Source organism: Parus major, chromosome 3 (assembly GCF_001522545.3).
Source record: "Parus major isolate Abel chromosome 3, Parus_major1.1, whole genome shotgun sequence".
NCBI lineage: Eukaryota > Metazoa > Chordata > Aves > Passeriformes > Paridae > Parus > Parus major.
In genome coordinates this window covers 24,815,176-24,841,770 of record NC_031770.1, presented here as the reverse complement: position 1 = coordinate 24,841,770, position 26,595 = coordinate 24,815,176, and the positions used below count along the sequence as shown (strand labels likewise).

At 37.3% G+C, this 26,595-nt stretch overlaps 1 protein-coding gene across 4 annotated transcripts in view; it reads left to right on the top strand.

Annotated features, from left to right (window-relative positions):
• The window catches only part of THADA (THADA armadillo repeat containing), a 154,110-nt gene that overhangs the window by 54,449 nt on the left and 73,066 nt on the right, over positions 1–26,595 (top strand). For 3 of the 4 annotated variants that reach the window (XM_015621549.1, XM_015621551.1, XM_015621553.3), the window contains one exon: positions 10,770–10,938. In XM_015621549.1, coding sequence (XP_015477035.1) covers positions 10,770–10,938 — 169 coding nt within the window. Of the gene's footprint in view, positions 1–10,769; positions 10,939–23,048; positions 23,658–26,595 lie in introns of those variants that run through there. The other variant, XM_019006054.2, reaches the window with a different exon arrangement.

Genomic DNA, 26,595 nt, shown 5'->3' with positions numbered 1-26,595 from the left:
AGGATAAAAGAGAAGGTCTGATGCTAAAAGCCCCATGTACCAAAGCATTAAATCGTGTATATAAAATTTGAATTGCTCAGTGCAGTGTTGTGTTCCATAACATCTGCACATACATATGATTACATGGTAGTCCAATGCAATTATAACTTGTAATTGCCATGTCTTACCATGAGATTTTTGTTTAGGGTGGTGTACCAGTGTCAGGGAAGGATACAGCCATGCTGTGAGGAGAGAGAAAAAGTGAATGTGACCCATAACTGGTCTTAATGTCCCTTCCAGGGCTGAGCCCGCAGTGAGATGACATTCAGTTGTTGCACTGAAAAGATAAACAGAATATTGTGTTTGCAAGCGAATAAGCAGTTCTGTGAACAAAACTGGGTTGAGCAGAAAGAATTCAAATTGAGCTTTTGAAGATTTTTACTTAAGCTCAAGTGGAATTTTCCATCTAGTGGGAGTAGAGATGTGGTTGCTCTGACCGTGCTGAGATGGATTGCACAATATGAACAGGATTAAATGCTGCAAGGACAAATCTCAATCTCTGTGCATAGTTGTTACTCCCTGTTGAACTAGGGCATTTGATCACCTATCTGCAGTTCTATTAAGCTATTTTTCCCCTTGCAGATGTTTTATTTGGAGGGGAACACTTTGATTCACAACTTATTACCTCACTTTTTTTTTTTTTTTATAAAGAGCTAGATAGGTCTGTTTTAATGGTTACTTTCTAAGATGAAAGAATGTACAGCATGTTTTTGATTAACAAGGGAGGTAATCGGGAGGTAATGTTTTAAGTATGAAACAAAAACATAACCTCCCTTTTGCTTCCCTCTCCCTTTCTCAAAGACGTGTAATCTGTTCAGAATGATCTAGAATTGAGTTACCTTGTGTCCTCTCGTACCATGGCATTGACAGAGTGTTTGTTTAGTGTTAAATGTTCTGGGCTGAATGCTCTGAAGGAGTAAAATGGATACTGCTTTATTAACTTGTATACTTTTTCACTAATTGAAGTCCAGCTCTATTTAAGGGTGAGACTTCATAATCTTTTAGTTTTTTTTTAAAATTAGCTTTAAAATGTCAAACAATTTAAGGTTTTAAAACCTTGTTGGATGTATGTGCCTTGGCTTCTGCTTGACAAAACCTAATTCTTCATGAAATTTCCTCTTTAAAACTTCAGCAAATAGACAGATTTCAAAACAGTGCTGCTTCTAGGTGTATTATGATGCAAGAAATGTGAACATCTTTCCATTAAATTAACAGTTATGAAATAGACACTGTTTTCTTGGGCAGAATTTTGTAATCTCTAGTATGTCTTCATGCAAAATGGAGGAGCTAAATTCCCAAGTGCCTTGATGCTGTTTCCAGTCAGCGATGAGGGTGGGTAGCAGTGGGAAGCACTTTTTTAGCTGTCCTCTTTCCTCTTCTACCGTTCTCCATCCACCAGTCTGGACTGATAGGGTTTTGGTTTTGCACTTGAGCACTTTGTCACTGATGTACATGGATAATCTCTGTGACTGTTAATTAATGATAGACACTAAGATGCAAGGAAAACAAAACTGTGTGACGTGAGGAAAAATTTTCTGTGCGATGGAGCATTTTCATTTTTTAATTAAAACAATTAAAAAAAGCCTGTAGCTATTCCTTACAGAGTGTTTAGGGAAGGAGAGAGAAAATTCTTGTCATCTATGAGTTTTGGAAATAGATTGATCTGGGTTTATTTTAGCTTCCTAGCAAGCAGAGCAGCTGACCTTGAATTCTGGGGCGCTCTGTAAGTTTCAGTTTTGTCTTAATATTTCATAAATGTGAAAGAGCTCACTTCTTAAGGAGATGACTCTGATGCAGTAGTATTAATATTGCAGAAGGTAGTGTGAATTTAAATTTTCACCAATCAGTAATGTTACTTGCATGTAGGTTGCTCATTTGAGAAAGTTACTCATTTTGACTTGTGCCTATAAGTTTGATTGCTCTGCATTGTGTTTAATTATGTTAAATTCTATCCAGTCTGTCAGGTGACTGGTTCTGTTCCACTGTAGCCCTGTACAGTATAGACTGTACAATGTCTCTATTGGCTTCGTGGAAATGGGTCTAGTGTGAGATGGAATAATAAAGAAACATAATACAAATGTAAAATCAGAAGTTTCTGTGAGACTTTGCAATAAGTTCTAAATTTGAGATTTAATAAACAGCACAAGAATCAGGCAATTGGTAAAGTTCTAGTAACAAGATACCCTCAATTTGTTTGAGAAGAGCTTGGTGGAAATAATTCACATATATATATTTTATAAGCTGAAACTGATTTTTATATAAGTTTAAATAGATTCACTGGTGATTGTTCTATTTCACACATATACACTTGTATGTTTGGGTTTAGTATATCATCCTGAATCCAACTTGAAAGCAGCTGATTTTCTGTAGGCTGAGCACTAGTATCTTTTGGTAAGTGGCCAGACAAGCTAGCTGACTGTGATAACAGCTATGTGTACTTCCTCTTCCTTTCTTCTCTTTTTCCTGTATTTTAGTGTGGCATGGCAGCACTAGGAGAATTAATATTAAAACTTCCCTGTTTTCAACTGTCATTTCTGTAAGACTGTGAATCTTCCCAGGGGTCTGATAAGGAAAGAGCTTTTGTGGGAATGTCTTTTCATATTAGATTAAAAGAACTACATGTGTTTGCTGCAGCCTTGTTGTACCAAAATAGCTGCTTTTGATTACACTTGTTTATGAAAGCATCTCCCTGGGTTCCCTTATCAACTGTTTATCTTCTCAGTCTTTGGTCTCTGTTTTTTTCATTTGTTTTGGGGTTTTTTAGTTCCTAAGGTTTGTTTAGTATAACTGCTCAGCATTAAAGCTGTCTGCAAGTACTGCATTATTTGGAGTCCCTGTGAGACTGGGAGCAGGCTCTGACTCACTGGAATGCCCTGTCCTTCTTGAGGAAGCTTATGGGGCTGACCAGTCATTGCAAGATGAAGACAGATACCCTTTTTATTATGGGCAAGGTTCCCAAAAGATGGGCTGGTCTAGACATCTGGAAAAAAGAAGCAATGTGCACCCCTAAAGCATACATTGTTTTTTAGATTTTTATTATATTAAATCTCTTGCTTGACACCTAAAGTGGAAATTTTGCATAGCTGGGTGAGAAGGAGGGAAGGACGGCAATCCATTTCCCCATGGATCTTATCACTAATGAATTAGGGCTGTATTGGAAGTCTCCAATTTCTATTTAGTTCTATCCTGTGTGCAGTCCTGATCGCATAGTGATAAATACTGACCTGTATTTATAAATAAATTAATAAATACTTATGGGTAAGTATTTATTAATTTATTCAGGCTTTTTTATTCCTTTAGCAGTTCTAAATAACAAATTGTAAACAGGTTGTAATTTCTTCCAATGTGATTAAATTAAAATGGTAGTGCTAGGGAAGAATGGAAAGGACTTGGTTGACTGTGGGCTGCTCAAGACCCTCTGATCTACTAAAACTCTTCATCCATCTTGAACATTCTTTACTGTAGTCCTGTCTTTCCTCTGAAACTGTAGACAGATGTGTTATAGCTAAGCGGTGCTGATGGGAAATAACACAACCCTTAGGTATTTGTTATTAATTTCTTATTCCAGTTTTCACTGTGCTCATCAGTCATTGGCAGATTATTGGCTGAAACAGTTTAGGAAATATGCACAAACTGCAGAGAGCTGTCAAATTCATGGGAAATAAAGGGTGACATCTAGCAGAGAGGCATTCATGAACACAGAGTAACTCTCTTTTTCCAGTGTTGCAGACTCCTTAAGAGGACCAGTGGCTGGGATCCACTATTTGATATACATATTTGGTGTATATTGAACTTGATGTATAGTTGAAACATGATCCAGTAAAAAATACGACAGGGTGCTGAACTATCAACATATGATTGGTTAAGTAATTTTATTATTCATTTATGTACTTGCAATTAACCACTAAGTACTCTGCTGGTCAAGGTAAGTATCCAAAAAACAAGATTTAGCTTATTCTGGAAAAGTATTTGCAGGAAGGAATGAGAAAACAGAGTAATAATACATTACTGTACAAAAATACAATACAATACAATACTAACTATCCAGAGGATGATAAAGGAAACCAAGTAAAATGATATTTTAAAAAGCCAATATTCTTTAAAAAGAATAGTCTGAGTTTGGGAAGAGTCAATACTGGGAAGGCTTTTTATTAATGGACTAGGTAGTTTCGGTGGAATGGCTGAAAGGGAAGTGTCTTTGACAACCCACATCCTTCAGATGTTTTAATGGGTCTGGTGAAGTTTTTTTTTAAATTGCTCATATTGCAGTTTTGCTTACAATCATCTGAAGCTTTGAAAATCATCACAAGGTGCTGAGACTTAATTTTTCCATTCAACTTCCTTTTCACAGAGTTCAAAATAATGATAGAGTTGCTAAGACAGAAAGTAGTCTTCGTTCTGGTTTTTTTCCCAGCTGTTTGGATAGTAAGTGGTGTTTTTCTCTTTCTGTTATTCTGCAGTTTTGAAACATCATGGTAACTATTCACAAATTAACAAAGTAGAAATATGGTTGTGAATGAAATTGTCTTTTACATGATCTTGAGTTAAGAGCAGTTGCAGGCTCTACCCTCATGTAACTTCAATGATAAATAAACCTAGAGGCTTCCTACATAGAGAAATTCTTTGAGATTTCTTGATAGGAATTCAAGAACAGATATAATTTAAACTGAGTCAACATGTTCTATAGGAAATCTCCATTTGACCAGAACATATTTCTGTTGCACTGAAGTTTATATCCAGTATTAGTAATAGTTTTCATAGACTCAGATATTAGAGATCCTAGGTGTTTTGGCTTGCTAAACCACAACAAATCAAGTTTCTGATGTTGATTCAGCTTGGTATCAGTTGGCCACATGTTTACATAAACCTGGACCTTGGTGACAAGAAGAGAGAAATGTCTATAATTTTTCCTTAGAAGGCCCTTGGAAACATATGGAGAAACAACTCCTGGCAGAGCTTGTGGACAGCTTTCACAAATAAAGGCCTGTGTACTTTGCCTACATACTTTCTGCAGTATTTATGGCTACTCTGCTTCGTTAAGTGCTTGTGTGGAAAATACTGCCCTTACAAAAACATAGGGTTTTATCTTAATTGCCCAAGTTGGAAGAATAAAATACTTAACACAGTGTATAAAGAGACTAGAAGTTTGGGCAACCATTAACTTAACTTTAAAGGAAATTGATAAGAAATTAGAGGTTTAGTACTGCATAAGTAACGTGAAATTAAATTTGGCTTGTTTCTGTCCATGGTTTTGTTCAAACATTTTATGAGCTACATTTATGTGTTAACTGTAGATCTAAAACCTCCAGCAAACTGTTAGGAGTTCTGTAGTATTTTCCTAATCTTCAGGTAAATATTGAGAAGCTATATCAAGTCTTAGGTTTTTTTGTGGTTTTTTTATCTTAATATTAAAGAACAAAAACTATCTTCAGACCAATTACAATACAGGTTTCCACAGAGAAATAAGTTTTTTTAATTAAATGCTTTGGATATTTTAATTGCCAAGAAACATTGAAAAAGCAAAATGGAAAGTGGTTGTATTTCCTTAAAAGGAAAATACAAACAAAGGAAATCAATAAATGAACAAAAGAAGCTATAGGTACATGTGTAGCAAATTACCATTGGTATTGCAGGAAACCTTACTCTCCCAGTAAAAAACAAGTACTGCCCTGCTGATTCATCTGCAGTATAGAAGTCCAAGAAACATGAGTGTTATTTTTAATTCTATTTTAGGACCTCACTTAGCTTGGAAACCTGTCACACTGCATTTGAAGTTGCTAAAGGTATTCCTTTTGGCGATAATTTGAAGGGGAAAAAATGAACTAGTATATAATCATGAGGAATGCATACAATGCTCTTGAATCTTAATAACCAAACTCATTGTAACAGGAGCTGAAGCTGTTGCTAAATACTTTTCTCTCTGAAGAGAACACCTCTGACCACCATCCATGTTTTCCCCTACTCTGATTTCTTAGTTTTTATTCAGGCTTTAGAACTGATGACATAACTTGCACTACAGCTGCATCATGGAGGAAAGAAAATCTCCCTCTCATACTATCTACCTTGTCTATACAGAATCCGACAGGCTTACCACAATATTTTCTTAGAGTGCATTTGTTAGGATCTTGTGGCACAACTAGCTTGAGGATTTAAAGAGTACCATCTGTGTGATTTTTGTTTATCTATACTTTTCAATCATCTTTACCTTTTAAAAGGCCTGGTGGCTCTTAAAATGCTTTAACCTGCAGGCAGGGGTGGTTGATTTCAATTGCAAGGGCTTTCCTGCCTCATGCTGCACTCTTCTCCCAAACTCTTTGTGATGGTGGTAGGATACTTGGTTTGCCTTAGAAGCTCAGAGAAGAGAACTTCTTCAGAACATTCACTATTTCATTAATAAGCAATGACATTGTTAGTAAAGCACAGATCATGTGACAACAGCCAGTAAAACCTGGAAATATACATTCGTCTCCTTGTTAGTCCTTGTAACAACTTTAGGAATTATTTAATATAATGAACATATTTTCAGCAACAGGTGTAATTTTTCAAGTTAATTCTACTCATTTGTTTCTGTGACCTTTATCTAAAAGGTAATCCTTATTTGCGTTGTTAATTTGGGTAATATGAAGTCTGTTGAGGGGGAAAAATAAGAAAGGGAAAACAAGCACACAGGAAACACCTGCAGGTTTGTTTTTTCTTTTCTTTTTTTTTTTTTTTTCCAAAAGAAGCTTAAGATATTATTATTTACAGCTAGTGTTCTGTTGTTTGTAGCAAGAGTAATAAATTAGGTCCTTTGATGTGTGCAGAGGAGTATGGAATCTTTGTGCCTTATGAGAGTTGGTCATAAATCACGTCAGTTGGGAGGCTGGTTCAGGATCTAAGTGTTGAAGCTGGAACGGAGCAGTAGAAATCCATTGAATTGAATCTACGGTTACACAGAGTGAAACCTTCTCAGATTTATTGACTTTTTGTTCTTGATCATGGACTGCTTCAAGTAAACATGTTTACATCCAATTCCTTATGCACCTAGATAAACACTACTGAGTTCAAGGTGAAATACTACAGTTGTTAATAGCCCTCAGGATTGAATAGAAGCATATCACATGAGGATTTTGCAAGTTTTGTTCTTGTTGCTGCCTTGAAGTATAATAAAATTAGGTTGGCATAATGAATGTTTTTACATACAACAATATTTTAGATAATTCCTAGATTTTAAAGTCTCCTTATATCAGACCTGCATGTAAAGGTAGTGTCATATATTTGAAACACTTCCCCACGCCACCCCCGAGCACCTTTCAAATCAAAGGAGAGGGAACAGTTTTAAATATGGCTTTGCACACACTGTCCAAATGGATGCAAAACTCCATTGCTCCTATTTCCTGCAGAGAGGGTGAGCCTGCAGCGGATTTGTGTTGTGCTGTTGCCAGGTGAAGCTCAGAGTCTGGATGGTGAAGTGCAACGTTTGGAGGGCCTTTTCTGCCAGTGTCCCGACAAGGCAACTGCCATCACATAAATGAAACTCATCTCAGGGATGGCAGTATGCTAAACTGCTGCAGGAGGAAACCTGAATAGTTTCATAGTCTTAAAATGCTTCTTTCTTAAACAATTGGGTTTTGCTGCAGATACAAACTAAGTTACTGTGATTGCTAAAATGGTGCAATACTATTTCTTGATGCAGTTTGTGAGGTTGCTTCCCATAATGGTTGCTAAATTAAAGATAAATTTTTAACAATTCCAGTAGAAGACTCAGTGTTAAAGTGCATGGTTTGGGGCTTGGTATAACAATTGATAGCAAAAAATTGATAGATTTGGTTAGAATGTTATTTTTCTGTTCCTCAGTTGTTTTATTTGCATTCAGTCTTTCTGTCCCTTTTTGAGAATTGATCCTGTTTACTGGTATTTACAGATGAGAGGTTAAATGTAAGTGGAATCCAGTAAAATCAAAACTGTTCTTCTGGGGTGCTGCTAGAGGATGGAAAAACTAGTGTATGTTTTGACATTCTCCTGGCAAACTTCTTGCATGATTCAAGAATGAAGCCAAGTGCCTTCAAAACATGAGGGATGTACACCTAAGTGCCTTCAGGGTATGCAGAAGTTCAGGGATAGGTCACTAGCTGGTGACTTGGCATGACATCTGGCATATGCATGTGAAAGAAGGAGTATTTTTGAAATATTATCAGTGCTGTTTCTTGCTGGGGGCTAGGGATTGGAAACAACTGATTTTCTTCGAGTGTTAGATTTAAAAAAAACTATTTTAAATAAATAAGAAGAAACAGTAGGAATCTTAACCCCTCGCCGGTTTGGGAAGCTATTTGTCAATGTGAAATACCTTCCATGTGTTCCCATACATGTTCCTATTAAGCAGATACCTTATTGTTCCTAAACTTTTGTGATGCTTTTGTTCCTTTGTACAAACTTGATAGACCTGTTCTCAGGGTTCCCACTAAGGTGTGAGTCCCTCTGAGCACCCTGCACCGTGTGGAGTGTGAGAAGTGTCCATGAATGTACAGCAGGTGTGTAGGACAGTAGCAAGCTAGTGGCTGGGTTACCCTTTGGGCAGGTAGGAGCTGTGGGATTACATTTCCCTCAGGCACATGGTGTCTTGGGGGCGTTCTCCATGAATGGGCATCTGTGTGGTTGCTCTTGCAGGAGGACTTCAGGCAGCTGAGAGAATTTTTTGCCTGTAATGTGAAATTATTTTCTTCTCTCTAAATATAGAGCAGTCACTTCTATTTTTATAATTAATTTGATAAAATAATAGAGTGGAACAAAATTTGGCATGTAAAATACTGTATCTCCATGTATGTAGGGCTTATAAGTCTTTATAAGTCTTTGATGTTTTTACAAGACAAAAAAGTTAGACAGGTTATTTAAAAATATGTAGTAATTAATTGCATTGTGTTTGAGAAAAAAAACAACCTCTTGAGGCATGTAGTGTTGGAAAGTACCCTTGCACAAGTTAGAGGAAGCCCTGGAATTTTACCCATTTTCCACTCCTCCTGTGAGAACATGTCAGATTCCTTGGGATCTGTGAAAGGTCATAAACAAAATCAAGAAAATGTGGTTCAGCAGAGCTGAAAGAATGGTTGCAGACAATAACTTCCTAGGTTTCAGTTTACCATGAAGTAGAATTAAAATGTTTCTGTTTTAAAAAAGTAAAGGAAGTTCTTCTTGCACCTTGTCAATACAGGGTTGAAGCTTTTCCCTATGGCAAAGCTTCTAATCATGACTGTTCTGCTTTAGTATTCTGTTGTGAAGGATGTCCAGTCTGTGAAAAGGAAATGTAAAGATGGTCTTCCTGGAAATCAAAATAGAACATAGAGTCTTATTTGTAAGGGTGCAAATTGCCTCAAAACCTATTGTTCCAGGGGTAGTTCCTCTCTCTGGTCCCTCTGAAGGAGATGTGTGTCTTTCAGGCATGCCATGGCATAATATATATATTTCAGTTAAGACTGTTTCGTTTCTTAGTGTTCAAAACCCTATTAATTTGGTTGCTGGTTCAAGATGGAATCTGTTCTCTGTATTTTTTCATGTGAACTAAAGTAAACCACTACTTTGAGTAGAATTCTAAAAATCTTAAATTTTGATGTAAATTTTCTACAGATACTTGAAAATTTAGAATACCTTTTAATTGCTTTAATTTTTAAAATATATAGGCATGACATTGCAGGGTTTTTTTGATTTTTTTTTCAGCGGGGTCAAAATAATTTTGGCAGGGGATAATCTCATCTACATTGTGTAGATTGCATAAGCTGAAAATACATAGGAAGCAATTCAGGAAGGGATGAGAGTATTGGAGTAGGGAAGGCCATCTCTCAAATCACCACAGTCATCTGGGAAGTATTAGAGCATAACTTCAGCTGTCCTGCATTTTCCATCACCTAAGACATCTGGCCTTTTATGTCAAACCCTGTAGTAGTTTTCTCAGTTTTCTGGGTGGCTGAATTGTACGTGCATTACCAAAATTGACACGTGCAAGAATTGCTGGCTTTGAAAGACTTAGTCTAACCTACTTAGCTGATTAGAGGTTTCTTACTCTTGTCAATTCAGTATGCACACTACTGAAGTAGTATATGACTTGTTAATGTGTTAATATTAGCTCATTCTGTATGTATTTTCATAAATCTACAGCCAGTTGTCAAAACCTTAATAGAACTAAAAGATAAGGTTCTTTTTGGCATTTGCTTTATATAGAGTCTTGCATCTTAGCAGTTAATTCTAAATAAAAAGTATTTTTCTTTTAGATACTAATTATAAATAATGGAAAATTATTTTCCAGTGTGTCTTTTATTTCCTGCCTTTAATTATATTGTAAAAGCAGCCAAAAAATGTTTGGCCCAAAATTCAGTAGACACCATGTTGTGTTCTCATGGAAACATCTGATGAACAACATGGAGCTAACAGTTTAAGTCAAACTCAGAATATGTTTCAATGTGATTAATAGGTAACATAGACATCCAGAAAAATGCTACAGGACTATATTACTCACCTGTTTAATGGCATAATTGCATTATTTCCATTTTATTTCTTCCTTTATGTAAACACCAGAACTTGTGAATGAAAACAAATCCTCTGGAATAGCTCTAGTATGATTTACCTTTCACTACTGAGAAGACTGTATATTGGATTTGTGAGAAATACATTTTAGTTTTCATTGCGTTATCCTTTGTTCTGTTTTAGGCAGCCCAGTGGATTGCTGGATGACAAATAACAGGTATCTCTCCTTTTTCCAGGTGTGGGCACTCGCCCGTGTACCGCTGCCGGGAAATGTCAGGCCGGGCCCTTGTTCCGTTCGTTATGGCCAATGAAGTTCCACACACGGTGCTGGCCCTGCTGAGGGGGCTCCCAGACTCTGCCACTCATGGCATGAGACAAAACAGTGTTCATGGAACCCTGCTGCAAGTAAGTTTGGCAGGCTTGTTTTGCAGTGATTTGTTTCTGTTTTGTGAGGGTTTTTTAATAATTTTTTTTCTGTAGGGGTTTTTAAAAAAATTTTTGGTTGTACTTGACAGCCAGATAACGTATTAAGTTGTGCTTAACATTCACACATTGTCAAAACATACATGAAGACTGCTTTTGAGTTAATTCTGTCAAATGATAAATGTGGAATGCACATTTCAGCTGTTATTTGAAGGCAGTAAACTGTAAGTAGTAACATTTACATTTCATATAATGTTTCATCTCCAGAGATTAAAGTGCTTTAAGAGCAAATATCCCTATCTGAATGTCTTTACTGTCTTGATCTGTGTGACTTGCCCAAAATGATCGAGCAAATCCAAGGCAAAGCTGAACTCCATGCACCAATAGCATTGTATATATATTCAGACTTACTTCTTACCTGCATAATTATTCATTTATTCATTTGCTTTTCCTGCTACACCAACAGCTTTCTGTCAGTGTGCTGTACAAGTTGTGTTAAGCTTTATACTGTTGTCTTCTGAAAACATTCTGGAGAACAGCACACTTACCAGAAATTTCTTCATTGTCCATATATCATTCCCCTGGTTTATGGCAGTCAGTTCACTGTGTTTCATTTTTAAGCTATCATGGTAATAAGTTACTGATTTTTATTGCCTGTTTTTCACAAGCAGCGCTCCAACAAAGCCATATTGTACACGATCAGCTCTGTTGGTCTGTCTTAGTTGGCAAGCTTTCTACCTACACGTTCCCACCATAAGCTCTGTGCTGGGGCATGTATGGTTGTTATGATTTGGTTTTTTAAAGGTATGTTTTCCAGCATATTATTTCCCCTTAAAATCAAGACTTTCAGGAAATCTAGGAAATGAGTGAAGTCCCTCCAGGGCTGTTAATGTCAACATCACCTGTAAAGGTTTTCAAGCAGTTAAATCTGGATTTGGAGGATGGCTGGTCACAGTAAAGGGTTTTACATGGGCCCCTGTTCTGAAAAGCAATCGATACACCTGATACATGCAAGTGATTGTACCTGTGAGCTGCTGTGTCTGTGTGGGAAGGGGGAGATGGCCATCCTCAAATTAGCTGTGCAGCCCTGCTGTGTCACCTCCTGAAGTGTTAGGAAGAGAGGGTTGTTCCAACAGGGAGAATGCAATGCCTTCTCAATCCAAAATTATTATAACCCTACTCATGAGGGTGTGGACTGGCAGTAGTGTATAGAGTTAATTGCCTTCTTTTCAGTTACCTGGAAAAAATGATAATTAATAGAAATAATAATACTGCTGGAGGGAAATATGAAAGAGGCCGAAGGATGACCTAATTTTTAATTCAGTTTTGCTAAACATCTTATGCATAGGTGTAGGGAGCTTTCTATACTTGTGACATAGGAGATATTCCCAGAGCTTTAACCTGATTTTTCATCAGTTTTGAGCAGCTCCTAGGAGCTATTACTGCAGTTTGTACTGCACAGTGAGAGACTAGTGCAGTCAGAGAATTATATTCTTCCAAAAAATGTCAGTTGTACTGTAACAGTTCAGTGGTTTGGTGTCTCACATTTGTCTTGGGCTTTGCTGTTATTGCTTATGAATCAAGGACGCTCAAAATCTTTATTTAGTGCTTAATTTAATTTAGTGTATATCTGACATATATAGCAACTATCTGGTGCTAGTTTAAAATAACTAATTCAAAAGAAATACTTTAGGGTGGAAAAGATGTGAAAAAAATGGAGGCAAGGCAGTGGTATTTGTTGTAGCTCCAAATTACCAATGCCAGGTAGTTCAACCTGTAGTTAGCTTGCACCTCCAGTAAGCAGTACAAAGAGGAAATTTTTTTTTACTTTTTAGGAGTTGCCGGATGCCTGGTTTCAGTTTTCTTTTTATCAGTGTTAACTGGGACTTGCAAATCTACTGGTAAGGCGTACTGAAATATAGACAATTACTTCATGGGGACTATTGGTTAAAGCACTGTTTCTCAGAAGGCTTACTTGAAGACATGGTGATCTGGCAGTTTTCAAAATTGTTTGCACTGCTTTTCCATGACACAGTGGAGGGTTTATCATCCCCCTTGATATAAAAACAAAATAAAAAAACTCTACTAAAAGAGCGAGTCTTTACAAAACTCAAAAAAATACACACTTTTCCAGCAATGCAAGGCAAATATCTTATGAAAATGGAATTCAATAATTTCATTTGTTCAGTCACATGAGAAAAACATGAGTTTTTTATTTCAGTGTTCATTTACTGTCAAGTTCTGAAAAGGAAGGCTGGAGTTACTCAGAATTAGGTGGTAGTGCCAGATGTAAATCGTGAAGGTGTATTTCAGTTATGTTTCAGAGTTATGTAATCACTTCATCTGTTGCAAGCCAAATGTTAATTTATAGAAAGATCATTCAAAAAAAGTTCAGTATGTGGTGCTTGTCCAGACATGACTTGGTTTTCAAAATGCCGAGATTGCCAAGAAGTGCTTTTTTTGACAGTGGATGTAGATGTGTTGTGTTTAACCTCAGACCTGTGAAAAAAAAGTATTTTTCGCTATAGTGTTTTAACTGTGGCTCAATTTGCATAGGAATATGAATGTCCATGAGGATAAAATAATGTTATGCTTTACAGATTTTACAGAATAATTCCTTTCAAGAATTATCTAAGAGGGGTGCTGCTGCTCTGTAACACTTGGGGAGCTGATGATCTTCTTCAAGAAGCGGCTCTGCATCGTAGACAAATGCACTGACTTGAATAAGGCAACTGAAAAATCTTTTCTATGCTTAATGTTTCCTTTATGAGTACAGTTTCTGCTTTGCTCCATAATCTAAATTGGCATGGACTGGGGGAAGGAAATCAAGTTTCTAATTCACAAGAAACTGCAGAAATTTTGTACTAGCTTTCTTGAATAATGAAACATTTCTGGCTTGTTCTGTTTTAAGATTTAGGCTTTTTAGCTGATCAGCTGAAAGGAAAAGCTCATTCATAGCTTTATGTGGGGACTTCTGGAAGAGTATCAAAATTTGATTAGGGAGGCCTTTATGTTTGTGAATCTTTCTGACTTTTGGCAGTTGCCAAGGAACTTACAAATATTTGGAAAGTTTTCTTATCAGAGGATCAAATGTTCTTTTAACCTTGTGCTTTGGGATTGGAATTTCTGCAGTATATATTTAATGTTTCCAAAAAAAATTGAGAAATTCAGAACGAACTAGGCAAAGCTGTATTTTACCTTCACATCCTCCATCAGTCGTTCCTTGGTTGTGATTGAGTTCCAGCAAAGCTCTTCTCCTTCTTTCCTCTGCTGCTTTTATTGGGGAGTTGTCATCAGTGCTCTCTTGGAGACCTCTGAGTTGCTTACATGGTGCAGTGTGTGTCTCCCAGCAGCTGCCAGGGTGGTTGAAGCCCCTCATGAGGAGCAGGGCCTGGTGACACAAGGCCATTTCCAGCTGTCTGTAGAACCCCTTGTCCACTTGTTCTGCCTGGTTTGGCAACTTGTAGCAGACACCCCCTGCAGTGTCACCCACACTTCAGTCCTTAGCTGTAAGCTCCCAGCTGGCTCATCATCCATCCCCAGGAAAAGTTCTCTGCATTCCAGTCGTTCTGCCACAGAGAGGTCAGCACTCACCATCTCAACTTCTGTCCTTCCTAAAGAACCTGTATCCCTCCATTGCATTACCCCAGACATGTCAGCTATTGTATCTTGCCTCCATGATCCCAGCAAGAGCACAGACTGCATGTGCACACAGACCTTTTAATGCCTCTCATTCTTTAGAGTCTTCATTTGAGTGCTTCGAAGTGAAGAAGAGTTACAGGGACCCTGTAAAGATTTGTCCAGAAAACAAGGCAGCAGCTTTAATTCATCTGGTTGTGGGTTATTTATGATGATTAAAAAGCCCTCCCAAATGCATAAACTTTCAGATTGGTTTGCCAAGGAAAGCAGATGTTAGACTTCAGCTTTTGTTTTAATCTTGAGACAATCAGTTAACATGATTGATGCTGGATTTTGAAGCCTGTGTGATGTTCATAGATGGAGAATCCAGTTGTTTTGAGTACGGTGGAATAGTAATAGTTCAGTCACAGTTCTGCACCCATTAGTTTCCAGAAATCTTTTTCACATTTGTATACTGAAAAAATCTGTACTCCAATGAGTGTGTAGATACCCTTACATGCTGTTCATATCAAGAAGAATCCATTGTGCAGCTGCCATTAATCATGAGCAGATGTAATTACTGGTAAGGTTTATTTGTTTTTCAAATGAATAAATCTGCACATCAGTTGACTCATTATCTTCTGTTTTATCAGTTTGATCTTCACATTCACTTTGGCAAGCCTACAGTTACATATTTTCAGAACACAGGGGATTAGGTCAATGAAAGTTATTAAAAGAGACATGGTGTTTTCATTAACTTGTCTGTGCCTTGTCCTGAAATGTTGGAGGTGCTGCCTTACTTTATGCATGCTGACAGCATCTAGCTTGATACTGGGATACAAACCAGTACAGAAAAGTTCGCTTCTCTTATTTGGCCATTCTATTTGAAGAGCTTTTTGCATTCTCTTTGGCAGTTTTTTGAGCATAGATTAGTAGGAGACAGGAATCAGTGTTTTCTCCCTCATCACTTGCTGCTTATATATGGAGGGAACTACATGACTTTGTGTAACTCCATTTTCTGCCTCCACCAGGAGATGGGTTGCACAGTCCAAGATAAAGCTTTTGATAGAAGTTTCTGGCTGCACATATCAGAACAATTTCTCTCCAGAATCTGCTTTGGTCATGCTGAGTATTTACATTTTTGGTGGTACTTTGTACAAGCAATCAAACAATGACATAGAATATTTTATCTTTTTTAAATCCTCTGCTGGTCTGTCATGTTTTTGCAGGTAGATCCTTCCTGTTGTGACTGGTTTTGGTCACTGCTGTAACTCAGAAGTCACAGAAATTCTGCTTGCTCTGCTGTGGTCCCTAGGAACATTTCTCTCTATCCCCCATCTTCTCATCTGAGGCGTAGCTGGTAGCTTCTCCTCTCCTCACTGCCATCTTCCCACTTATTCCTGTTACTTTGTCACTTCTACTGATTTATCCTGAGATTTGTTCCCTGAGCATATGCCAGTGTTTTGTGTTGCAGGAGAAAAACTATGTTCTTTCTCTTTGGGGATCTGTTCTTAAAGACATACAAAATACAACTGGCAGATGAAATGGAGAATTTGTTATGCTTTGGTGCATGGTTAAAACTTCATGAAGATAAAAATGGAAATTCACTTACTTAATGTTGTTTTGAGTGTCAGCAATCAGCAGTCATTTGCTCTTCACAAGTTGTTATGCTTAATATTCAACCTTTCTGCAGACTTAATTTTTATCCACAAAATTCTGTGGTGTTAGAGCAGCCAGCTGGTTCGAACAAGTGTGTTTGTGTGTGGGATTGATTTTTCCTTGTTTGTTTGTTTTTTGTGATCACTATCTCAAACAGTTCTGTTAGGCATATGAATGCAAAGTTTCATGCAAAGAATGTTTTGAGATTTTTAACCTTTTTTGTTTAGTTTTTTTAAACAAGCAACACTTCCATCTCAAATGTAAAGAACAGAATGAGTCACATTGACTCAGTTACATATGACTGAAATTAGACTTATAGGACATACTGGGCTTCATAACTTTTTTATTTTTAAAATTAAACTTCCTACTGACTTCATTGGGTGAAGAAGTTGTCAGTTACTTTTCAGGGAATAGCAGCATCTTATCGAATTAGACCTATCTCTCTGAAAATTCTTCAAAATGAAAAAATCTAGAGCCCTTGTATTAAGAAATAATATTATTAAAACATAGTTGCATGGTTGGTTTTTCTGTACAGGTCTTTTATCATAGAATCATGGAATTGTTTGGGTTGGAAGAGACCTTAAAGATCAGGTTTCAACCCCCCTGCCCTCAGCAGGGACACCACCTCCTACACCAGGTTGCTCAGAGACCCATCTAGCCTGGCCTTGAATACTATGACAGTTATCTACTACTTCTTTTTTTTATTATTATTTCTGGAGTTTATTGAATGCCTCAAAGTTTGTGCAATGGTAGAACTTTAAATTATCTGTATCACCTCTTTGGATATGCTGATTCTTTAAATCATAATGGAGAAAGTGATTTAAAGATGAAATAATGGATTTAAAGGATGGTTGGAGCTTTAATTGGAGCAGCAAGAAAATCAGGACAAGAACACAACCTTATAACAGTCATACTGGGTTGTGTAAAGATTTGTCTGAGTCAGGGTGCTCCCTCCAGCAAGGACTGGTAGCACAAGCCTAGGAAAAAGAATAAGGCAGACAAAGCCTTAGACAAAGCTGGAGAAACATCTGCATGTGCTGTCTTAGCTTCCAGCACTTTTGAGCCAGAGATGTATGGATGTGACTTTTTGGAAGATAAAAATTCAGTACATGGTTGTACTAATGAAAAGCAGCAATTCATGATGAAAACATCAGTATGTTAGGTAGTTTAATTATCTGGCAGAGTTGTATTAAGATAGGTTGTTGTCGATGAAAGCAATGAAAGTATTCTGTCTAATGAAGGCAGATGCCTCTTTCCTTCCTTTGAGAGGAGGAGGATTTTGGTTGAAATGGCTCCAAAAGAAGGTCAAGCTTTAGGTATTTCAGATTGTGATCACTCTTGTGTTTTATGAGTTTAATACTTGAATACTTACTCAGAGGACTAAATGCAGTTTAAATGATTTGAAAATAAATCAGGGAAGAATGATGCAAGAAGGAGAACTCACTTAACTCCATAAAGTCCTTTTATTGGACTGAATAGGTAATAAAACCCCACTGACTTCAGTGACTAGGGTGTGAGAATATGAGGAGACAAGTCAAATACATTTTGAAGGTCATTCTTGTATGTTGGTCCTTGTTGCTGGGTAAAACAGAGAGGTGTACTATTTATTAGTTTCACCTAAATATCCTTAATGTGAATTAGCAGCAGTGTTGTCAGTGACCATATTTTTTTCTTGTTTTGTTTTGAAGAACAGAGGATCTCTAGATTGTGAGAGAATGAATGGGGAATTAGTATATTGTTTACTTGGCTTTATTCAGTAGCCTAGAAACATTGTCTATGGTGAATTACATTTTATTTGTCTTGGCAGTAAAGTCTGAAGTGTAGCAATTCAATGTTGGCTTATAAAAACTCAATATAGTAAACAAACCTTACATTATCTACTGATCAAAGAAATAAACCTGTTAAAATTAAATGTTTTCCAGTGCAACTTCCTTTCAGCTGTTTCTTTTCTAACCTCAGTTTTTACTGTTGAAGATAAGCCTTACTTTGAGGATTAGTACAAACAGAAAAGAAATACTGATGTCAAGTTGGGAACATTCACTTATGTGGAGCTGGCAATAACAGTATAGTTGTCTCATTTCTTTATGCTGTAAATTTGTATTGACTGTTACATAAGGGTACACTGATATAAGGAGGCAGTAAGCATTTGAGAATGTTTGTATCTGTGAATGCAACAGAAATGAAGCTGAGTTCCAGGAATGGGAGGAGGCAGTCTCTGAAAGAGTCATTGATGAGATTTTGCCAGTGGTTTTCTTTCAGCTGTTCTTTTAATTAAAAAACACAAACTGAGAAAAAGACACATAATCCTACTGATTGACTGGTAGCCCTGCTAGTTGTACATTGCTTTGAAGTTGCTTTTACTGTAATTAGTAATGCTCCCAAATATTGTCTCTGATTTAAGACATGTCATCACTTTTGAAAAGGGCATAGATGTACACAGCTCTTACAACTCTATTAGGTCTTCTCAGTTTCTGCATTATTATTGAGTTCCTTTCTACAGCAGCTAAGGATATGCAAAGATGCTGTTGTAAATCTTGTGGGGGTCATATCTTTCTAGTTAAAAAAAACCACGGTTTAGTACAGAATGAACATTTATCAGTCAGTGAAAACAACTGCTGTTTTAATTGAGAGGTAACTATAATAATGATTACTCTGGGTTGTGCCAGGGAGAGCATACCGGTTGCCCCTTCTGTACAGAGAGATGCCTTGATGGATGCACTGCTTCCCTCTTGCTCATACATTTGACACTTGCTCCTCTGGTTATGGTAAACAGTTGCTTTGCAAATGTTTCAGCCTTCCTGTTCTAGTGTACCTAGTTCCATTCCTTTCTGATTAAAAGCTCCTGAAACCCTGCTAGCAGAGGTTTTGGGTGCTTCTGTGTGTGTGGCCATCTGAGGTACCCTGCCTGGTGTTCAGTTTACAGCCATCCATACAACCTGGCATCTCTAGCTGTGTTTGTGCATAATTGTGCAGTGACTGAAAACACTACCTATGAATGCGGTTGTATAAAAAAACTGATCAAATGGTAACAAAGAGAAATCATCTTTATAGGTACAGTGGATACATTTTGTCTTTAAATGATGGGCATGCGAGAAACAAATAACTGTCAGCACAGTGTTTTACTTTTCATTACTGGAGTCTTCCTGAAGAGAGTTGAACTATTCTAGGCACTGGCTGAATAATTTGATTTAGACCTCCCAGAACAACAACTAAACTGTTGTGAAGTCTGAATTTTTAAGTGTTCCATTCTGTGCATATTTCTTGCACCTGTTTTGTATTATGAATCTATAAGTATCCCTCATGATTAGTCAGGAAAGCAATCCTATCACTCTGTCACTGGCAGAGGATGTTTTTACAGTTGGGAAGGGAAAAGTTGAAACTTGTAAAGCTTACTGAAGATATAATATTCTCCTAGGTGGTGCAGTGGATTAATTTAGTACTCCATGCAGTTCATTTTTCATCACCAAAAACATGTTTTCCATCCAACCTGCATAGGATTTTTTCCCCCTTCCTTTTGATCTGGGAGCCATGTCTTTAAAACTTTCAGAGCCAAAAGAAAGACAATCCTGAATACACTTTCTGGATATACTTTTAAAAGTACCAATCCATGATAAGTTTTGACTGAGGTTGTATGAAAAATACTTATATACAGTGAGGCTTTTTTACTATTCTCTGTGTTTTCAGAAGTTCAGGCTATAGTCAGAAATAAGGGAAGGTGCCTTCTATGGGTGTTTTTAAGCCATGAAGGGAAGAGAAAGCTGGGAAAATGGGCTTTCAAAAGAATGCTGGTTGGGAGAACCAAATGAAGAGGGATGAGTGTTTGTAAGTGGGTAACTACTCAGTAAGGACTTACCAATATTTAAGACTAGGATGCAAGAATCTTGACTAGTGGAACAAAAAAAAAAAATGAATGGAAGAAAGGATGAAAAACCCGGATATATAAGGGAGACAAAATAAACCAAAACAAGAATAAGGCACTTTTCCAGTGTGTGAAAATGGGTATCAAGAGTGTTAATGACTATAGTTATAATATATATAGTTAGAGTGTTAATAAATATAGTTAATAAAGTATAGTGTGTTTTCTCTGTCTTAACCAATTTAATACATGTTAATTGCTTTGGATTTTTAAAATATTTGTATGTCACAGGCATTTCTTACAGTAGTGTTTCTTACTACTGTTTTTTCATGCCTTTAAATATATAAGTATTTTAAAATACCAGCATTTTTGAAGTACTTCTTGTTGTGCTAAAATTTTCTAGGAATATTTTTTCACATGGCTGTTTGACTTAAAGTGTGCTGTGTTTGTTTTTTTTTACTGAGGCTCTAAATGACTGAATCTGAACTTGAACATACTCTGTAAATGTGTTCCTCTGGTTTTGTTCCTCCAATGCTGTTTTTGCATAGGTCAGAAAAGAATGGTAAATGGATATCCAGGGATAGGAAGAGTTTTGCAGAAATTTGGCACGTAAAGAAAGTACATGGGACAGAAAGCTTATGTGGGTATGTCTTTAACGAGGAGAAGCTGTGTTATGGTTATACCTAGTGGTGGAAAGTTTATTTGGAGGAGTAGGAATGGTGCCTTGCTGTAAGGGTCTGTCTGCATGTTTTGCTTTTAGGTCAGGAGCAATGTGGGAAGCCAAGCTCTGCTGAAGCACAGTTTGTTTTCCACTGTCTAGTACAACATGCTTCCAGTTCTGGGGCATTTCTGCTCAAACCCTTATCTAAAAGCCAGTAACACTAAACTGGGAGGATCTGTCAATTTCCTTGAGGGCAGAGAGACCTCAACAAATTAGAGAGATGGGCAGCTGCCAACTCTATGAAGTTTAACAATGGCAAGTGCCCAATTCTGCACTTGGGACAGGGCAGCTCTGCTTGTGTATATAGATTGGGAAATGAGAAATTAGAGAACAGCTCCATGGAAAGGGACCTTGGGGTCCTGGTTGATGGCAAGATGACCATGAGCCAGCAGTGCCCTAGCAGCCAGGAGGGCCAACCCTGTCCTTTGGAGCATCAGGCCCAGCATGACCAGCCGGGCAAGGGAGGGGATTATCCTGCTCTGCTCTGCACTGGGGCAGCCTCATCATGAATATTGTGTGCAGTTCTGGGTAATGCAGTATAAGAAAGATAAGAAACTCTTCGGGACTGTCCAGAGGAGGTCCATGAGGTTGATGAAGGGCCTTGAGGGGAAGCCATTTGAGGAGTGGCTGACGTCACTTGGTCTATTCAGCCTGGGGAGCAGAAGACTGAGGGGAGATCTCATTGCAGTGCACAACTTCCTTGTGAGGGGAAGAGGAGGAGCAGGTACTGGCCTCTTCACTCTTGCAACCAGGAATCAAGGAAACAGCATGAGGCTGAGTTGGAAGAGGTTTTGGCTGGATATCAAGAAAAAAGCAGAAAGTGTGGCTGGGCACTGAAACAGACTCCCCAAAGAATGGTCACAGCAGCAGCCTGACAGAGTTGAGGAAGCATTTGGACAAAGCTCTCAAGCACATCATGTGACTCTTGGGCATGGTCCTGTGCAAGGCCAGAAGTGATAATGTGGATTCTAAGTTGGGTGATGAAAAGTGTGGCTTCCAGTGGAGCTGCAGGCAGCTCTTGGCCTTCTAGTACCCTGCAGAGCCTTCCTCAGTGCTAGAAACAGCCTAGGTGTGGTCTAACTGCAGAAGAGAGCAAGAAGAGAGAAGGGTGAGGGATGCTTCTGAATTTATCATCTATCAAGATCCCTCCTTTTCTCTACTTCATGAAAGGTGCCAGTTGTCTTTGGATCATCAGAGTCTCCTTGATGTTTGGGAGTGTAAAAACTTCCCCCATAGCTTTAAGCAACCAAAGAATTAATAAGGCTTTTGAAGGAATGATAAGCAGCAGGTGCTTCTATTCTGCCCTCCCTAATTCCTTCTCAAGCTTGTGCTTCTGTTATCTCTACCCTGTTTCCTCTGGCACTCTCACTATCAACTCCCTTCCACCAGCTCTTCTTTCAGATATTTGCTCCTTTTTATCTCTGTTTTGTACCTCATCCTTTCTTACAGAATAGCTGCTGTCGTGTCATTTTGTTGCTTATTGCACTGGAGTAATTACCACGCTATCAGAAATGCAGACCAAATTTATCTGTATAGTGATTTAATTCAGAAGTGTAAACTTCAGATTCAGTACATCTTCAGTGAATGTTTCAATCTCTATTTGGCAGGTAACCTCTGCAGATTGGACTTGTTCCTTCTGGCCAGTTTTTATTGTGAGAAATAAGCAATAGTTTGTTTTTTCCCCCTCAGATATGCACACGCATTTTCAAAGCTGCAGAAAGGTCTATGTGACAGAAGTGTGTATTGGGAAAACTTTAAATCTTTAAAATTGGATTCATCCTTTTTTGGTGCAAATGCATCAACAATATTAAATCTTCCTTTTCACTTTGAGAAATCACGAATTCAACACTAAAACATTTGACATAAACGGAAGATATTGAGTGTTTATAATTCATATTGAGTTTTACTTGAGTATTGAATTCTCGTAGCACCTTTTGTTCCTTTCACCAGTCCAAATGCATGAATTTGTTTAGCTTTATAATATTAAATTTGTGGTCTTAAAGGAGAAAAAAAATTAATGTAGGAAAAGCCATCTTCTCTCAGTCCCTACAAAACACTTCTATAGCAAACAAAACACCTGTTAAGTGCTCGTCTCACATTTATAAGTGCAGAAAATCTTTCATTTATTCTTTCAAATTTCTGTCCATCTTGTTTTATGGGTGAAACAGATGCTGCTGGGCAAATTTAAAACAGGAAAATTAAAAAGCATAATGTTCACTTTTTTTTTTTCCCCCACAGAAAATATAGGTGGAGCCATGCTTGAGTACATGCTTCATTTTTGTACCTATTGAATTATTTTGTGCCATAAGAAATAACCAGGTAGACTTTGCTCTTTGGAATGAAGTCACTTTCAAACCCAAACCAACTCAAGACAAAGAAGAAAGGTTAAATCACATTGTCAGTATGTTATGTGAAACATGCTACGTGCTTAATACTTTTTAAGTTATTGTATTAATAGAAAAGTAAGTATATCAGCATAAAAATGTATGTGCTCTGGTGATTCTCTTGTTTTCCCATCTAGTAAATAGTACCCACTTCCAACAAAAGCCTGAGGAAGATGTAGAGATGGACACAGTAACACTCTAAAAGACTTCATATATACACCCTGTTGCCATATTTTTGTTAAACTTTATTTCCTGATGCAACATCTAATAAAAAAAACATATGCTCTGTGTATGTATCCTGTCTTGCAGCATAAACCTGTAGCCCACAGAAAATGCTGAAGTATTTCAAAGGGAAGGGACTTGGTGTAATCACCTCAGGGTACCACTTTCTTACGGGAGCCTTGTTGAGCATGTAGGATTTCAAACCTCCATGATGGTACAAATATTAAAAGTGGACATAAATAGAATTAAATGCATCAAGGGATTCCAGCAATAGAAACACCTTTTTTTAATTAGCTGGTTTGAGACAATAACTTACATTTATGAATATTTATATTATATGCTATTTTTTTTAATTAATCAAAATAAGTTTGTAGATTTTAGGAACTGAGGAGGGAATGCAGTTCTGATTGTAGTTCTTTATCTTGGATTATTGTACAATAACTAGAAATATTTAAAATTTCTATTGGAGCATCAAGCATCTTCAGTTGTTGAAAGTGAAAAAAAGATTATGAAAACCAAAATGAGCTTTTTAGGTTTAACTAGTTTAGAAATATATACAGTATGGCCTCTTGTGGCCATCAGTGGTCACTGGTGAGGATAAAAGTGCTGTTTTTGAAACATCACACTGCTTTTAGCAATAAAAGGAGAATATTGTTTTCTCTAAAAAATAGAAAGTATTGGTGAAAGTGGTAGAGACACAGTATTAAAGAATGAAATATAACTACAAAGTAGTGTAGCTCTTAGAGTTGTTTCATTTTTCTGAAAAACCCTATTGTGCTTATAGAGAAGAAAAAAATTGTGTTAGTCTTTCAGACAGATACATTGAATATATAGCATTGTCATTCAATCCAATTTGACACAAGAATTAATAGCTTTAATGACATTTAAAGCTGTTTTCAGTATTGCATAATGTGGTGCTTCGTGAACAGTTGAAGAAGTTAATTTCCTGTAAAGCTGAATTTTTGAAGTTCTGTGATCACATGGTCTACATAAATGATCTCATCCTAAATATTTCATAAGTCAAGTTGCAAATGTTCCTAAACTCATCATGTCCACCTCTCAAATTATTACAGCAGTAACTTCTTGGGTTTTTTATTCTCGGAGTGCCATAGGCTATTGGATTTCCTCAGAAAGGGAAATATTTGTAACCATCACAGCCTTTAACACTGTCTTCCATCAAGTCTTTGACTAGTTGAGTCTTACTAATATTTTTGCATCGGCTTTATCCTTTCAGAGGAATTAATGTTCTATCCATATGTTATCTTTTAATTCAGTTTTATATCAGTGATATTTATAAAGATTGCGTAGGGCAACAGGAAGAAAGGCTTAGAAGTTGGGAGTCAGTCGTATATTTTTGCATTCAGTCATGAACGAGGCTTATAATGGGGTTATCTACGTATGAAATCCCCAGGGTTTTACACAGACAACTTTGTTGAATAGAATTGCAGCAATGTAATTATGCACCACAAAAATCCTCAAAACAGTACTGCAATTATAAAAGCATAAAGCACTTTGGAGGTGTCCCTGTACGATGCCATTCAGTTATGGTGCTGTGAGCAGGAGGTGTTGTCACAGAACTGAATTAGACAAACTTGGTTTAGGCTTTTTTCTTTAATTGGCCAGGTTTCTTGTGAATAAAATGGCTTATTTTGGGTGACAAATATGAAATTTTCACAGTTTGTACAGTAACTAAAACAAAGGTGATAAATTTGAGGAACTTAAATTCATTTCACGGTTAATAATATAAAATATTCGTACTCAGTATTGCTACTGTATTGTAGACAATGCTGTCTATATCTTTACATCTCTGCACTGGTTTATGTAGTGAATTCTGTAATATCAACAATAAGTATTTTATTTTTACCTTTTAACTTGTTTATCAAATAGCTTTTACTCTGTTCAGTTATCTGTAACTAGAAGAGAGCTCAACCTCCTTAGCATCAAGTAAATAAATTTATAAATAGGTGGGCTTCCCTTTTGCAGCTGGTTGATAATTTTTAATGTACTGTAAAGCCAACAAGACTGATAAATTGCACAGAAAATGCATTAATGGTGTTTGGAGAGGGGGAAGAGGAACCTTTCAAATAAATTTCAATATAAACTTCAAATGAGTTTCAAATAAAGTTATTTTATTTTTCCAAGTGCAAGTAAACTATGGAATTTTGTGGAATTTTAGTAGACTCTTAAACTCTCTGTGGATTGCCTAACTTCTGACATGTTCTTGCTAGTTAATTTTGTTGTCTTTTTTTGCCAAATTGAAATATTTTTAACATTTGCATTTATTTAAAGCAGTCATACTTCATACTGTTACATGTTCTTTATTGTAGTTTTGGCTCTTTAAATTTTACTGCTTAAAAACAACAAAAAAAGCAGCTTTATGGGGTGATCCTTCAACATAAACCCTCAATCCCCAGCATAATCTGTTGGTAAGCAGTGGATACTTTGTGATCAGGATCGAGGGCAGGGTGTGGAGCAGACACCTCTATAAAAATGGTGATAAGGGAGACGCACACAAGATCTGTGTGATGAGGAGCCATTCAATGTGTGGCACCTCTTACAGATACTTTGTATCAGAGATTATGAACAAAGTACTGGGAACATGAGTGAGGGTAGTGCTGCCTTCTGCTCCTTTCTGTTCCGCCAAGTTCAGACTGTGAAGTGACTTGAAACCACAAGCTCTCTCTGGATTCTGGCTTAGTTTATCTAAAGGTAGTGAAATAAAGTGTTTTATCTGTTAACTAAAGAAACTGTTGATTTTAGTGGGTGATTTTGCAATTGCAGCCCCTGGTAAAATACAGAAGCGACAGGATATGGCCTTTGGAGTGGTGGGTGGAGGTGAACACAAGCACGACGAGATTGGTACTGATTGCAAAGAGCTAACACAGTGAAGAACCCATTGAGATACTCTTACCACTTGGGTTTGGTGTTTATTTGAAGGAAAAAGGGTATGAAGTATCCTAACAGTCTCTTCCATCACTGATGAAGGGTGGTTTTCATTTGCCTCGAGCCAATCTGGCGTTTAGTGAAATGGGTGCCTAGTTGTTGTTCTCATTGCGAGTTTTGAGGCCCTAATGCCAGAGGATTTGTGTAGGCTCATGCTCTGCAAATAGCTTGTGCACAGCAGTTCACATCCAGCTGATAATCACTAGTCCTCTGGCTGCTGGGTGTTGCAGCTGCCA